The sequence below is a fragment of the Mesoplodon densirostris genome, chromosome 16 (genome assembly GCF_025265405.1).
Source record: "Mesoplodon densirostris isolate mMesDen1 chromosome 16, mMesDen1 primary haplotype, whole genome shotgun sequence".
NCBI classification, from domain to species: Eukaryota; Metazoa; Chordata; class Mammalia; order Artiodactyla; family Ziphiidae; genus Mesoplodon; species Mesoplodon densirostris.
Genome location: NC_082676.1, coordinates 17,011,979 through 17,027,752, shown reverse-complemented (window position 1 = coordinate 17,027,752; position 15,774 = coordinate 17,011,979). Strand labels below are relative to the sequence as shown.

General features: G+C 52.4%; 1 protein-coding gene across 1 annotated transcript; it reads left to right on the top strand.

The window, feature by feature from the left end:
* Positions 1-1,354: 1,354 nt before the first annotated feature.
* On the top strand, positions 1,355-14,478 carry SGK2 (serum/glucocorticoid regulated kinase 2). Its single transcript, XM_060120566.1, has 12 exons — positions 1,355-1,402; positions 2,205-2,254; positions 2,761-2,818; positions 3,026-3,109; positions 4,011-4,142; positions 5,423-5,535; positions 5,831-5,867; positions 6,896-6,982; positions 9,616-9,711; positions 10,408-10,563; positions 12,610-12,699; positions 14,314-14,478. The coding sequence occupies exons 1-12, from the start codon at positions 1,367-1,369 to the stop codon at positions 14,476-14,478; spliced, it is 1,104 nt and encodes a 367-aa protein (XP_059976549.1). The 5' UTR covers positions 1,355-1,366.
* The last annotated feature ends 1,296 nt before the right edge of the window (positions 14,479-15,774 follow it).

The window sequence follows — 15,774 nt, the reverse complement described above, 5'->3', positions numbered from 1 at the left end:
GAACAGAGGTCTTCGGTCCCTTCTTAAGCCCCGCTGGCATCCGCGTGACATCAACAGCCCCCTTGCTGCGGCCGGGAGTTCCGAGCTGGGTGCCGGGGCCGGGCCGGCGCCAGGCACAGACACTTCGGCCCTTGTTGGGAGAACACAGAGAGGCTCTCTTGTCCACTGCCCATCCTCCGGCTCCAACCACTGGTTCTCCCAGCGGCCTCTCCTCAGGCTGTGCAGGTACGTGGGGCTGGGGAGGCCGGGGCCTGGCAGAGGGGCTGTCAGGGCCAGGCCAGGAGGGGGTGTGAGCTGTCTGCGGGAGCACAGACATGGGGCACTGGCTGAAGCCAGGCCGCACTCCCTATCTGGCCAGTTCTGTGGCTCACTCTCTCAGGGCTCCACAGGGCTGGGCCATTCCCTCGCTTCCCCTGTGGTCACTTTCTCAGCTCCCAAGAAGGCCAGGGGGTGATTGCTCCAGGGATCCCCTTGTAAAGACAGGTGGTCTCTACGGCAGCCCAGGTCCCACATTAGGCCAAAGCTGTGGTCCTGGCATGCACAGTGCCCAGCAGCCCACACGAGCAACTGGGTTCTCAGGTGAGATCTCGGTTCTTGGCCTTGATCTTCCAAGCAGGGATAGGACTATGGGTTACTGGGCATGCTGAGCCAGGGCCTGGACATACCGGCCTCCTCCACCCTGCAGGCTGGGCGCAGGGAAGACATATGCTCCTGGCCACATAGACCGCTGGTCACACTCTCCACTGTTTCATCTCAAATAGACATAGGTCAGTGGGTCTGTCCATGGCTCTGGCCCAAGGTCCCCAGGGCAGCTGCCCTTCCAGGGACATTAGGCGGAAGTCTCTGTGGCAGAGAGATAATAGCCAGCACAGAGCCCAGCCCGGGGCTGTCCCCAGGGATCCAGGGGAGCCCAGGCTGCCCCTCACAAGCTGTGGGACCCTAGGCAAGTCCCTTTCTGGGCCTCAGACTCCCCACCAGTGAAATGGGGGGAAGGGCTCAGACTTCATGCTCTGCAAGACTCCTTCCAGCCTTGGCCACCCCAGATATCCAGAGTTGCCCTGGCTCCCAGGGATCTTGCTGCCCTGGCCGTCCTCAACCCTTGAAAAGACTCAGCCTAGGAGGGGCCACCCCTGACCATCCTCCCTCTCTCCCTCCTGAGACGTTTGATGGGAGAGGCTGGGTCCAGGGGATATCATTTCTTGTCCCATGCGGGGGTTGCTGACCTTGGGCAGGTGTCTGGGTTGGGGAAGGGTGGAGAGGGCAGAGGTGCCTAAGGCCCCAGACAGGTGACACTAATTCCCCAACATCAGCTCTCTCATCCTGTTTCTCCTTGTGTCCCCAGAGCCCACCTGATCACTGTTACAAGATGGACTCTAGCCCGGCTGGGACCCCCAGTCTGCAGGTGAGTGGGTCTTGGTTCTCCCACCCACCAACAGGGGGCTCACTTCCTCCCAAGGCTGAGGAAAGCCCTGGAAGTCCCAGTCGGCCAGGTGGGCGGTCCCAGGACTGGGGGTGCCCACAGGGATCCCTGTGAGCCCCCAGAACAGGGCCGTTTGCAGGGTAAAGAGAGAAGGGACTTGGGCAAGGGCTTCAAGAAGTAAATGGGGGGCTTCCCTGGTGGCGCAGTGGTTGAGAGTCCGCCTGCCGATGCAGGGGACACGGGTTCGTGCCCCAGTCCGGGAAGATCCCACATGTCGCGGAGCGGCTGGGCCCGTGAGCCATGGCCGCAGAGCCTGTGCGTCCGGAGCCTGTGCTCCGCAACGGGAGAGGCCACAACAGTGAGAGGCCCGCGTGCCGCAAAAAAAAAAAAAAAAAAAAAAAAAGAAGTAAATGGGGTGGAAAATCATGGGATTGGCCCTGAGGACACCTGCGTTCTCATGCCAGTGGGGCATCCTGGATGGCTCTTCTCTGGGCTTCAGTTTCTTCACGCTCACATGTGGTACCACGGCCAGCAGCCTCCCAAGGCTGTTGTGTGAAGCAGGTGAGATAGTGGGTGGGGTGGCAGGTGGATGGAAAGAAGGAAGGAAGGGAGGGAGGGAGGAGGGAGAAGGGAGGGAGGAGGGAGGAGGGAGGGAGGAGGGAGGGAGGGAGGAAGCCTAGTAGAGATATTGGAAAAGGAGCAGGGCTTGGACCAGGGGAAAGAGAGGGGGCTAAGGACTAGGGACCCTCTGATTTTAATCACTTATTTCTTTAAATGTCTTTAGCCCCCAAGGGCCAATGGGAATATCAACCTGGGGCCTTCCGCCAACCCAAAGTGAGTTCTCATCTCTCATATAAGTTTCCGCCCCAGCTGCCCTCATACCTGGCTCCCCTCTCACCTTGGGAATATAATCCAATTCTCTGGTCCAGCGTCAAGATCCTCTGCCATCTGGGCCTAGGACCGGCCCCTAGCTTCATCTCCCACTAATTCCCCAGCCTCTGCCCATGCTGAGCCCTGTGGCTGAAGTATCCCCCCAAAGTCTGCATTACTAGCAACTCCCCACCCTCCAGGCCCTTCTCAGTCTTTGGAGGTCAGATTCCTTTGCCTTCTATGCTGTTGCGTCTGGTTTTCTCCGGATCTTGTCTGTTTTTACATGATTGTGAGATCCCCAGGGGCAGGGGCCAGTCTTATAAGACCCTCTTGGCTGGGAGAACATGGCGTTCTTAGAAAGCTCCCTGCCTTCTCCAGCTTCAAAGTTAAAAAGAAGCTCTGATTTGAACTAAAGCATCAAGTTTCCCAAGCTTGCAAATGATGACCCATGTTCCTCCCTCGTCCCGCAGTGCCCGGCCCACCGACTTCGACTTCCTCAAAGTCATTGGCAAAGGAAACTACGGGAAGGTGAGTGACCCGTGAGCATGGAAGGCCTGGGTCTCCCCTTCTCCGGCCTCTTCTGCCCCCTGCTGTTACTTGCACATGCAGAGAGGGAGCTTACAACCTGCAGAATCATGGGCACAGGGCAGGGGCTGGAGGCCTGCACTGCCATCGAGAAATACAAAGCCTGGAGGAGTAGTCACCATGGATTCTGCACTTTGTCTTTCTGCTCAGGTCCTACTGGCCAAGCACAAGTCCGACGGGATGTTCTATGCAGTGAAGGTGCTACAGAAAAAGTCCATCTTAAAGAAGAAAGAGGTACCAGGGCTTGGGCCCAGGCATCTCCTCTCCTGCTTCTTGACGGCCCCCCGCCCCCAGCCTCAGGTGGCTTCCTAAGATGCGTCCCAACTCTGGGCACAGAGGTGGCCCAGTAGGGGGGTCAGGTGGTGCCCGGGATGCTGACCCTTCTCCAGGAAGGCAGGCTAACCGCCTTACCCCAAGGGCCTGCAGGTGACCCGGCCTGGCTCTCTGCTTTCCCCTAAAGATTCAGGGCTCCATGGTGGACCAGTCCTCTGCTCTGTCAGGTGCCGGCCTCCCCATCTGTGCAACGTGGGGGTCACACTTCAGGCTCTCCAAAGGCCCTTCAAGCTACAGCCAATGGGGAGTTCTAGATACTTTGGCTGACTTGAGTCTCTCAACACCAACTCCATGAGAAGGATAGAGCGGGCCCTGAGAGAGAACTGAATGTCAAGTTGGAGGACTCAGGGGAGGGAATTAATGTGAAAAAGGACATCGAAGGGAAGGTGTCCTTCAGAAAGCTGAAGGAGGTGGCCTTGCCGCTGGCCTTGAAGATAGGATTTTGATGGTCTGAAAACGGCATCCAGGCAGGGGAACAGCAACCAAGGCTGAATGTGGATAGTGCTAAGCTTCTTCCCTCTGCAAGATTGTCCTTGGGACTCATTTACGCGGTATTAACATAGCTTTGCTTACTGTCCCAGGGAAGGGGGCGGGGCATTTGGATCCAGGGCTGGAGGTGCACCCACGTGGACTGGTCGGGGATGAGGTGGACCACACAGAGTCCTGGATGCTAAGCAAGGAGGCTGGGCTTGGCTCTGAGGGCAGTGAGGAGTCACGGTGGGTGTTTGAGCAGGGGCACGAGAAGGTCCTGGGTGAGGTGGCTGTGTAGGCGGTGACACGGCCTGTCTGTGTGACTCTGCAGCAGAGCCACATCATGGCGGAGCGCAGCGTCCTCCTGAAGAACATGTGCCACCCCTTCCTCGTGGGCCTGCGTTACTCCTTCCAGACGCCGGAGAAGCTCTACTTTGTGCTGGACTATGTCAATGGGGGAGAGGTGGGTATAGGTCCACCTGGCGCCTTCCCTGCCCGGCTCTCAGCAGGAGCTTTCCATCCCACATGCTCATGGTGCCCCAGGATCTGGAACCATCTCCCCTCATCCTTACAACAGACCCATTCTGCAGCTGAAAAAAACCGAGGCTCGGGCAGGTAACTCACTTGCTCAAGGCCACTCAGCCTGTACCCGGCAGAGCCAGGATTTGAAGGCGGGTCTATCTAACTCCCAGCCAAGCAGAGCTGCCCAGAATCCCTTCAGTGGACCTGGGAAAAGTCACTGTTAGAGGAGCTCTGTGGTCAGTATTTCTAATGCCCCCATCTTACACCAAAGACCACTGCATGGGAGTGACCAGTCCCTGTGGGAATGATCTGAGGCCACCTGGTGACCCAGAAGCACAGCTGGGATAAGCTGGGCTCCCTCTTCTGCCACTCTGAGCAAGATGACAAGATGGCCCTTCTCAGTGACCCCAGATGTAACCTGTGTGACCTCATGCTCTTTAGCCTGATGCCAAGAGGGAAGTTTTTGTCCTGCATCCCTAAATTCCCTGCTGGAGGTAAAGGGCTTTCTTTGCCAGCCAAATAGACCAAAGCAACTGGCCCGGGAGCAGATCTAACCCAGGCTCAGTTTGACCATCATAATCATTTTATCACCTGGGCTGGAGGAAAAGCACATCTTTTTTTTTTTTTTTTGCGGTATGCGGGCATCTCACTGTTGTGGCCTCTCCCGTTGCGGAGCACAGGCTCCAGACGCGCAGGCTCAGCGGCCATGGCTCATGGGCCCAGCTGCTCTGCGGCATGTGAGATCTTCCCAGACCGGGGCACGAACCCATGTCCCCTGCATCAGCAGGCGGACTCTCAACCACTGCACCACCAGGGAAGCCCGAAAAACACATCTTTGACGCACCCGGGTTCACATCACAGCTCTGCCAATTACAGTACGTGACCTTGGGCAAGTCACCTGACTGCTCTGACTCTGCCAGTTTCCTTTTCTGTGAAACTGACCTCCTACTTGATACCTGGAAGGTAGTCAGGAAGATTAAAGGAGATTAGAGACGTGAAAGGGTCTGGCTGGAGACTGAAACTCAATAGGTGCTCCATCCCTGCTAATTCATCTTTCCTGCTGACACTTTGCCCGCTCTGTGGGGCAGGGGCCAGCATGCCCTTCCTTGTATGAGGACATTGCAGCTTAGAGAGTGGGTTACTTGGCCAGCTGCCCCCCACCCCACACTCGAGGAGCTGGAGCCCCCCAGGAACCCGCTCACATGTCTCCTCCCCCTCCAGCTCTTCTTCCACCTGCAGCGGGAGCGCCGGTTCCTGGAGCCCCGGGCCCGGTTTTACGCCGCCGAGGTGGCCAGCGCCATTGGCTACCTGCACTCCCTCAACATCATTTACAGGTGAGGCCTGCCTGTGGCTCAGAGCTAGGCCTGGCCCTTCTGCCCCAACAGCCAGGCGTCGTATGGACCCCCAGATCCTGCTGAAATCCTGGTGAACTTGGTCCTCTGTCTGAGGAGGAGGGCCCGCCAGCAAGTGGGAGCCTCTTCCGTCCTGGGATTGAGTGCCCATCCTCCTCGGGCTCTCCCTGTGCATCTCTGCATCTCCATGAATAGTCCTCTTGCAGGACCCCGGTCCCCAGCTCACGTCACTAAGCAGCTGTGACATCACAGCGCCCTTTTCTCTCGTTTTCTGCAGGGACCTGAAACCAGAGAACATTCTTTTGGACTGCCAGGTTGGTGGGTATGTGTGTGTGCGTGTGCACGTGTGTGCTGTGTGCCCTTGAGTGTGTGTGCACGCATTGTGCATTCGTGCATGTGGCTAAGGACACATTCAAGTATGTGTGCGCATGTGTGCCTATGCCTGTATACACGCATATATGTACACGCATGTGCGTTATGTGTACACGTGGCTACGTATCCATGTGCATGTACGTGTATACGGGGTGGGGGTCAGGGATGGAGCCATGTGGAGGCTCGAGGATTTTGTAGTCCTTCCATGGCATAGACTGTGTTCCCTGGAAAGAGACTCTGAGATGGAGCACTGGGTGCAGAAGCTTCCTGGAGAACACTCTCAAGAGATTCACGTTTAAGGGGGTGAGGAGGCAGGACTGGGCAGAGGAAGCAGCTCGTCTGCCTTGTGGTTGTAAGTGAGGCCTCCTCAGCTGATCTTACAGGGGTGGGGTGGGCCTGAGCTGGGATGGCTTTTTAGAACTGTTCCAAACTGAGGCAAGGAGGCTGGGCATCTGTGCGCCTACACTGACCAGTCACTGGATGGGGATTGCCCCTTGAGAGGGGGCATGACTTTGGATGAGGGCAATGGCCCAGCATGGGGGGATGGGCGGGACGGCTCCTAAAGAGGGATCTGGACAGAGCCCTGCAGCATCCACACTGCTCTACCAACCACCCTCTCTGCCACAAGGCGTGCTTTCTGGGTCCCCAACCCTCTGTTAAGGGGGCTGCTGCCACTAGGCCCCTCCGGCGAGAACCTTCTGGAACTGCTGCTGTTGTAGGTTGTCGATCTGAGTTTGTGATGAGTGGGGGTAGACAGTGCAGTGCCATCTCCCCACCTGGCCCCTGTGCTGCTCTTAGCATCCAGGTTAGAAGCACTGAGTCTCTGAGTGGAGCGGCCAGCCCGTGCCTTTGCCAGGGACATCAGACCCCACAGCTGCTGCCCCAGATGTGGCATCTGGGTTTTGGGGATAGACCTGGGTATACCTTTGGCTCAGACCACCCTCCCACCCCTGCCCTCTCTCCTCGATAGGGACACGTGGTGCTGACGGATTTTGGCCTCTGCAAGGAAGGTATAGAGCCTGAGGAGACCACGTCCACGTTCTGTGGCACCCCTGAGGTGAGCTAAACCTCCTGGGAGGGGCAAGGCTGGGAGTGGACGAGGCCACAGCTCCTGATTAGGGCCACCAGGTTATACCAGAGGGACCCACTTCTTCCACCCAAGCACTTCCCCGAGCTGGCTGTACACTCAGCCTTGGTTCCCTCCTCCGTGTCATGGGGGCACCAGCTCTAGGGGCTGCTGGGACCCGGCTGGAGAAACTCTGCAGTACTGCTGTCCGATAGAAATAGAAACAGAAATGCAAACCATATATGCAATTTAAAAATTTCCAGCAAGCACATTTAAAAAGAAAAAAGAGGGCTTCTCTGGTGGCACAGTGGTTGAGAGTCCGCCTGCCGATGCAGGGGACATGGGTTCGTGCCCCAGTCTGGGAGGATCCCATGTGCCGCGGAGCGGCTAGGCCCGTGAGCCATGGCCGCTGAGCCTGCGCGTCCGGAGCTTGTGCTCTGCAACGAGAGAGGCCACAGCAGTGAGAGGCCCGCATACCGCAAAAAAACAAAACAAAACAAAAAAAAAAAAAAGAAAGAGGAGAAATCAACTTTAGTAATATATTTTATTTAACCCAACACAGGCAAAATAGTATCATGTCAACATACAATCATCATAAAATTGTTGAAATATTTTATTCTTTTTTTTCTAACTAAGTCTTTGATCTGGTGTGCCTTTTATACTTATGGTCCCTCTCAGCTCAGATCAGCCACATTTCAAATGTTCGGCAGTCACGCGTGGCTAGTGGCTACTGTATTGGACAGCACTGCCCTACAGGGTGAAGTCCATGTGCCACAGGAGGCCCTGGCCTGACAGTTAAGATCAAGGTTTGCAAGGGTAAAGACACTGGTCTACCTCCTTCCTCCAGCCACCAAGATCCTGGAGGGTTAAAATTTGCAAGTTTCAGCAGTAATTCACATACATCTCTCTGTCCTGCCAAGGCCTCCCTGCAGCTTTGGAGTTAAAAACCTTTCCTTAAACTCCTTGGACCTTGGGCCCAAAGGGTTTCCCAGCTGCTTGGACAGATGTCTGGATTGGGGGTAGGGGACTGGGGCTGCAGAGCTGGCAAGCCCTCCCGAACTGGCATTGGGACAGGAATTTAGCTTTTGTTTTTCTCCATGTGCTTGAGAATCTGGGTCTCAGATTTCAGCTGTCTCCTCAAGTTGGTTTTAGGGGAGCTGACGGACAGACGGCCTCTCTAAGCAGGAGCTATTGTCTGTGTTTGGGTATGGCAGGGTGTCCACAGACAGAACTGGCCTCCCAAAGCCTAAAAGCCCAGCCGTCCCTTCCTTGGACGCTGCTGAGGCAAGGAGCAGGGGGTATGGCACCTTGGATCGTGTCGGAGACATGTGGCCCTGACAAGTCTCTTCCATGACTCAGCCACTGCCATGGTGCTGGGAGCACAGACAGGAGTAACCACAGTTGCTCCCGTTGGTCAAGGGGTAACACATATGTTAGCATGTGTCCTTAACACAGCCCATAGGGAGGGATTCTGTGGTCCCATTATGTGGATGAGGAAACCAAGGTTCTAGGAGGTTCAATGACCTGCTTGTGACCACACACCCAGTAGAGCTCAGGTCTGCGTAATTCCCTGCCCCTCTCCGCACGCACAGTCTCTCGAAGTGGCTTTGTCTGTTGCTGAGACCCCTTTCCCCAGTGGCAGAGACACCAGGCTAAGAGGCCACTAAGCCCTCGGGTGTGGCAGGAAGCACAGCTCAAAGGCACAGATACAAGGCACGCATTCAGCTGTCAGGAGGAATGCAAGTACCACCTCCTCTTTCCTGACTCCTTTCCATTCATCTGTTACTAAGACTTCCAGAGCGAGTATGTGCCACACTGACTTACACTTCATCCGTTAGTCTTCCCACTGCCCCGTGAGTATTCCCAGGGCTTTCCTAGTCCCAAGACACTGATTGGATGCTTTTGAGCAAATTCGATAAAGGCACCTACTTTGTGCAGACTAATTAGAAAAAGTTTCCCCTTTAAATATATGTCAGTTGGGACTTCCCTGGTGGCACAGTGGTTAAGAATCCACCTGCCATTGCAGGGGACATGGGTTCGAGCCCTGGTCTGGGAAGATCCCACACGCCGCGTAACAACAAAGCCCACGTGCCACAACTACTGAAGCCCGTGCATCTAGAGTCCGTGCTCCACAACAGGAGAAGCCACCACAATGAGAAGCCCGTGCACCACAGCAAAGAGTAGCCCCCACTTACTGCAGCTAGAGAAAGCCTGAGCAGCAACAAAGACCCAACATGGCCATACATAAATAAATAAATAAATATTTAAAATAAGTATATGTCAGTTGTCAGATGCACCCCTATACTAGGGTTATGGCTTGGTAAGTTGATCATAGCCAGGCTTGCAGCCCCCTTTACCCCTTTGGCTGGTACTTTTGTGTGATGCACAACACATACAACTGTACAGGGCAGTCCTGCCTGATCTCCTCTATGTCCCTAGCACACTGGCAAAGAGCCCCATGCAAATCAGGTCTTCGACAAATGGATGCTGAATAAACATAGGCACAGACAAGTAAATATCACAGCAGGATCAACCCCTGTTGAGCTTTTCCTCCAAGTGCCTTGCTTACAAATGGGGAGACGGAGGCTGAGTGTCTTTCAGATAAATGTATTTCCCCTCAACAGTACCTGGCTCCAGAAGTGCTTCGTAAAGAGCCTTATGATCGGGCAGTGGATTGGTGGTCCTTGGGGGCCGTTCTCTACGAGATGCTGCAAGGCCTGGTGAGTGGGGTATAGTGGACTCTGGAAGAGATGGGGGTGGATCTGTCCCTTGTGTGGCCTCCTCAGGCTCCTTGAGGAACTGAATGAGCCATCACTGGTCTCCGAGCTGAAAAGAGATGATGCCAAAGTGAATACAAGGATTAGATATATTTTTTCAATAAAGTCAGTTCCGCACTTTACAATATACCGTCTCACATGTTACTCCTGTGGTGCCTCATGACAAGGAAACTGAGACTCAGAAAGGTCACAGTGCTGGGAGGTTGTGGAACCAGCCCCTGGACCCAATCCTAGGCTGCCTACTCTTCTCATCTGAAAAATTACAACCTGTCTCAAAGGATGCTTGTGAGGCTGGGATGAAATGATGACAGGAAACTGTTAACTTTGCAAAGTGCGAAGTCGTGGCACAAGCTGGATTAAGAGACATGGGATAGAGGAGGCACCTGGGGGATCCACAAGCCTCACACTGGTCGGGAGAGACTTCTCGGCCTTCCCAACAGCCTGTCCACTGTGCTGGATGCCCTTAGGTCTCTGTCTCTCTCCAATCTGCCACGTGAGCCATCGTACAGACACAGGTCTGGCTGAATCCTTCCAGCTGCCCACTTTGCTCCAAGTGTCCCTGAGAACTGTGCCCACTTTAGCGTGGATGATCCTCCCATCTCTCTCTCTCTCTCTCTCTCTCTCTCTCTCTCTCACCAGCCACCCTTCTACAGCCAAGATTTGTCCCAGATGTATGAGAACATTCTGAACCAGCCGCTACGGATCACTGGGGGCCTGACAGTGGCCGCCTGCGACCTCCTGCAAGCCCTTCTTCACAAGGACCAGAGGCAGCGGCTGGGCTCCAAAACAGACTTTGTAAGTGACCTGCTAGCGGAGCACTGGCCCCTCGTGGGGCTCTCAGCTTCCTGCAGAGGCAACCCAGAAGCAGTGACATACATCCAGCTATTTTGTAAAACCAGGCACTGCTAATTCACGCATTTGGAGATTCACAGCTGCTGCTGCCGACTTATTTCCTTCATTCTAACACTTTTATTCAACCAGTATTTATGGAGCACCTACTATGTGCCAGGCATTGAGCTAACTGCTAGGGATTCGTTAGACTGGGTCTCTGCCCTTATTAAGTTTATGAGGGGAAGGCAGACAAACAAACACAAATTATTACAGAGTGTGACAATACAATAAGAGGCCAGACAGGAATTCAGGCGAGGCTTTGCTGGGACTTGTGCTATATAGCACGAGGGGGCAAAAGAAAGTAACAGGTGCCCTTGCTTGCTCTCTGAGGAGGGTGGACTCGTTCTTTAAATGGGGTGAGAGTAGGGGCAGATCTGTGGGTTGGGCAGGAGGGGTGGCTTAGGTTGTCTGCCCAGCTCCTTGGTGGTGCTGTATGCAGGGCTCATGCCCAGTACCCTGCTTTTGTGTGTGTGTGTGTGGTATGTGGGCCTCTCACTGTTGTGGCCTCTCCCGTTGTGGAGCACAGGCTCCGGACGCGCAGGCTCAGTGGCCATGGCTCACGGGCACAGCTGCTCCGCGGCATGTGGGATCTTCCCGGACCGGGGCACGAACCCGTGTCCCCTGCATCGGCAGGCGGACTCTCAACCACTGCGCCACCAGGGAAGCCCTGGTATCCTGCTTTTGCCCCCAGCACCTCAGAAGTGACAGTTGGTCTTTGGCCTTTTTGTATCTTATGGTTCATAATTTGTCCCAACTGTGCATGCTCCCTAGAAGTTTGCTCTTCTAGCGTAGAAGTTGAGATGCATGGATTGTGAGACAAACTACGTGGGCTCAGATCCCTCCTCTACCAATTACTAGGTGCAAGACGCTGGGCACATGGCTAACCTCTCTCTGTGCACCTGTTTTCCCGTCTGTAATAACAGCACCGAGTTCATAGCTCTTATGAAGATTAAATAATATATACAAACACTTAGGCCAGTGTCTGGCACGTAGTGCTTTTTAAGTGTTTGTACAAACTTCCCTATATGCCAGATACTGTGAAGTGTAATAACATTTAGGGCATTTGCCTACCCATCCCTGGACAGCTTAAAGAACAGGGCTTTCATGAAGACAGGTCCCCTCCTTCCCAGAGGAAATTTTCATCTTAAAAAATATGTATGATTTTTAAAATAAGGTATACATTCCCATAGATCAAAATCCAAAGGATATTCAGAAAAAGTCCCTCCAGCCACTGAGTTTTTTAAATTTGGGGGCAATGAGTGTTACCAGTTTCTTGGGTGTGCGTCTGGAAATAGTTTGGATCTGGCTTTTTAGCAACCCCCCAGGGGGGTTTGATATGGAGCCAGAGAATCATTCTTTGAGAAACACAGGTAAAGAGAGGGTCCTGCTGGAACAGGTGGAAGTTCGTGCCAGCACTGGTTTGGATTAGGAAAGAAATGGTGAGTCACGCCCAGGGCTGAATCCTAAATTCTGGATCTTTGGGAAACTGCAGCTTTTCTTGGGGCTTTATTTCCCAAATCTTCCTTAGTGAGTCGATTTGCTCTATTTCTCTGGTTAGAATTCTGGAAGAGTCAGGATGCACTGAAGCAGAATGGGGGACAGGGGGTCCCCAAGATCCCCCGGCACCCGCAAGAGCAGGTTCTGCTGTCTTGTTCACTGACATACCTCTACAGCCTAGTATGGTACAGAGTAGATGCTCACTAAATAGCTGTGGAATAAACAACTGCTACGAGGAGAAGGCTGGAGTTCGAGATAATGGCGAAGGGGAGAAGTCTAACTGCAGACACTCCTTTGTCCCAGGAAACCAGCCAGAATGGCAAGTTGCCTTCCTAGTGAAGAGTTTAGGGCTTGACAACCAGCTGCCAATAGAGCTGGAGCTCCGAGGCATGTGAGGTGGGGTGGGAACGCCAATGGAAAGGGCTACTTCTGATCAGCACCTTCTTCCTGCAGCTTGAGATAAAGAACCATGTATTCTTCAGCCCCATAAACTGGGACGACTTGTACCACAAGAGGCTGACTCCACCCTTCAACCCTAATGTGGTAAGAGGTCTTCACATTCTAGATTCTGGATTCCCAGGGCTAATGAAAGTTTGGAGGGTATCTGGGGAGGGTATCTGAGCCTGCTCTCTTTCTACAGATGGGAGAACCAAGGGTCCAAGAGGCTCAGTGATTTGTCCAAGGCCACCCCATAAGTTAGAGGCAGAATTGGGTCTAGAGCCCAGAAGTCCTGACCGCCAGTTCAGCTCTGTGTGAGGAGCCAGGCTGCACTTCTTTTTGTGTGTGTGTGTGTGGTACGCGGGCCTCTCACTGTTGTGGCCTCTCCCGTTGCGGAGCACAGGCTCCGGACGCGCAGGCTCAGTGGCCACGGCTCACGGGCCCAGCCGCTCCGCGGCATGTGGGATCTTCCCGGGCCGGGGCACGAACCTGCGTCCCCTGCATCGGCAGGCGGACTCTCAACCACTGCGCCACCAGGGAAGCCCCAGGCTGCACTTCTTTACTTTTAGCACCAATAACCCTCATCGCAGAGCTCTTTACAGTTTTTAAAGCGCTGTGTCATGGAGCACACCCAGACAGAGCCAAGCCCTGTAAAGATTTTCTTTCTATGTTTAGCTTTTTTCCTGATAATAAAAATGGCATGTATTCTTTCTAGAAAGTGTGTAAAATAGATGTTTAAAGCATCAAGGAGAAAAAGCTTATTATCTCACTACCCAAGAGAAAGCACCACTGGCATGTTTCCTTCAAGTCTTTTCTATGTTTTTTACATAGGTCACACTTCATACGTATAAATATCATCTCTTCCCTCTTTCTTTTTGCTAAAAACGATGTCATTATTTCCCTGTCATATAAGACATTATAAGTATGATTTTAAGTGGCTGTATAATATTTCAGCCCTATGTGGGCAACATAATTTATTCTACCACATTCCTAATGGTGAACTTTAGGTTATTACCATTTTTTCTTTATCATAATGGACTGATGAATAGCTTTAAGTGTACATCTATGCCCACAGTTGTGATTATTTCCTTAAGATGGATTCCAATTGGGGAATTACCAAGTCAAAGAATGTGAATGTATTTTTAAAATTTATTTATTATTGAGATATAGTTGACTTACAGTATTACATTAGTTTCAGGTGTACGACATAGTAATTTGATATTTTTATACATTATACTCCATATGAAGTTATTATAAAGTATTACTATATTCCCTGTGCTGTCCATTACATCCTTGTAAGTTATTTATTTTATACCTAGTAGTTTGTACCTCTTAATCCCCTTCACCTATTTTGCCCTTCCTCCCATCCCTCTCCCCTCTGGGAACCACTAGTTTGTTCTCTGTACTGTATCTGTTGTGCACATTTTTTATGTCCTTGATTCATACTGCATTCATGTCACAATCTACTTCCTACCGGCAGCGTCTGGAGGGTTGGTGTGGAGCAGGTAGGGTGCTGGGGTGGGGGATGGAGGAATTGATAGATTGTTATTGGACCTCATGGAGTACAATGACCAATGTAAATGCGTGAATAAGTGACAATTAAGTAAGGATACCCCTGGGGCACTCAGAGGGGAGCACTAACATCTCTCTCGTGGCTGTGGGCTCCTTTGGCAGCTCTGACTCCAGTGTTCCCTTCTTATCATTGACTTATATTCACAGGCAGGACCTGCTGACTTGAAACACTTTGACCCAGAGTTCACCCAAGAAGCTGTGTCAAAGTCCATTGGCTGCACTCCCGACACTATGGCCAGCAGTTCTGGGGCCTCAAGTGCCTTCCTGGGATTTTCCTATGCACCGGAGGATGATGCCGTCTTAGATTGCTAGAAGAGAAGCACCTGTGAAACCACTGAAGCCAGCTTGTATCTGTAAGAATTACCTTCAGCTGCTATTCACAGTGACCCAGAGTAACAATGGCTTAAATAAGATTTTTTTTTCCCAGCCCTTAAAAGAAGGGTGATGTTAGGTGGTCCAGGGCTGGTATGACAGGTCATCAGAGGCTTTCTGTATTTCTGCTCTGCCATCCTTGGCAAGTGGCTTCTACTGTTAGGATTATTATATTATCATAAGATGGTGCTGGAGCTCTAACCACTGCTTCTGTGTCCTGGGCAGGGAAAAAGGAGGAAACGGCAAAAGGGCACCTTTATAGAGCTTCCCCAGAAGCCCCACCCAATGACTTCTGCTTGCATCTCAGTGGCCGTCCACCCTACCTGTAATGGAGGTTGGGATATATGTCTGATTAACTGGGCACATTACTCCCTACAATAACACAGGGGTTCCAACACTAAGAGAGAAGGGGGAAATGTTGGGTAGGCAACCAGTGTCTCTTTACCAGAGGGTCTCTTGGTGTTTGGAGTTTGATCTCAATGTGTAAAATGACGGAGATGTAACAAGCCTATAGGGTATCACCCAACACCCCCTTATTTTTCTATGTCGATGATGTCTTTCTTTGGGTGGGTGGATTGCACATTTGTTAGGTTTGTCTGCCTGGCATCTGAACCTCTTGCTGTATTCAGGGAATCTCCTGTTTTATGAGCCATAATGAGAGGCAATAACTACCTCCACTTACAGTAGCTGAAAATACTAGATACTAACTTTCCCAGCCCACCCTGTGACTCGGGCCAGGCATGTGGCCTCAGGATGCACCTGTGCCAGATTTTTGACTCAAGGAAGAACTGGGAGCTCTCTTTCATGTGGTAGCTGCGGTAACAACACCCACAAAACTGAGTTCCTGGTGTAGAAGTGGCAACGATATAGCAATTAGTACTTATGGCAGCATCAGTTTCCTCAACAGATCAGTACTGCAGCATCATTCCTGTCATTCCTGGGAATCCTTTAGTCTTATTCTCTAGTTTTCCCAATGATTTTGAGAGATTCTGATCCTGTTAACCACTCCTTTTTTGCTTAACTGGTCAAAGTCAGCTTGAGAACATCTGCCTATGCTGAACCAGTTTCTGTGCTAGACTTTTTCAAGTCTCAGTTTTCATCAAAACAACCCCAAGGTAGGAACTATCCCCTTTTTACCGATGAAGAAACAGAGTCAGAGAAGTTGTACCTTGCCTGGAGGTCACATAGCTAATAAGGGCCAGAGCTGGGACTTGGAGCCATATAAGCTGACTCTGG

Bases quoted from the DNA above. Each gene is read 5' to 3' on its own strand.
- SGK2 (XM_060120566.1), top strand. From the start codon at position 1,367: ATGGACTCTAGCCCGGCTGGGACCCCCAGTCTGCAG. The intron at 1,403-2,204 runs GTGAGTGGGTCT...AAATGTCTTTAG, and splicing joins CTGGGACCCCCAGTCTGCAG to CCCCCAAGGGCCAATGGGAA. The intron at 10,564-12,609 runs GTAAGTGACCTG...TTCTTCCTGCAG, and splicing joins TGGGCTCCAAAACAGACTTT to CTTGAGATAAAGAACCATGT.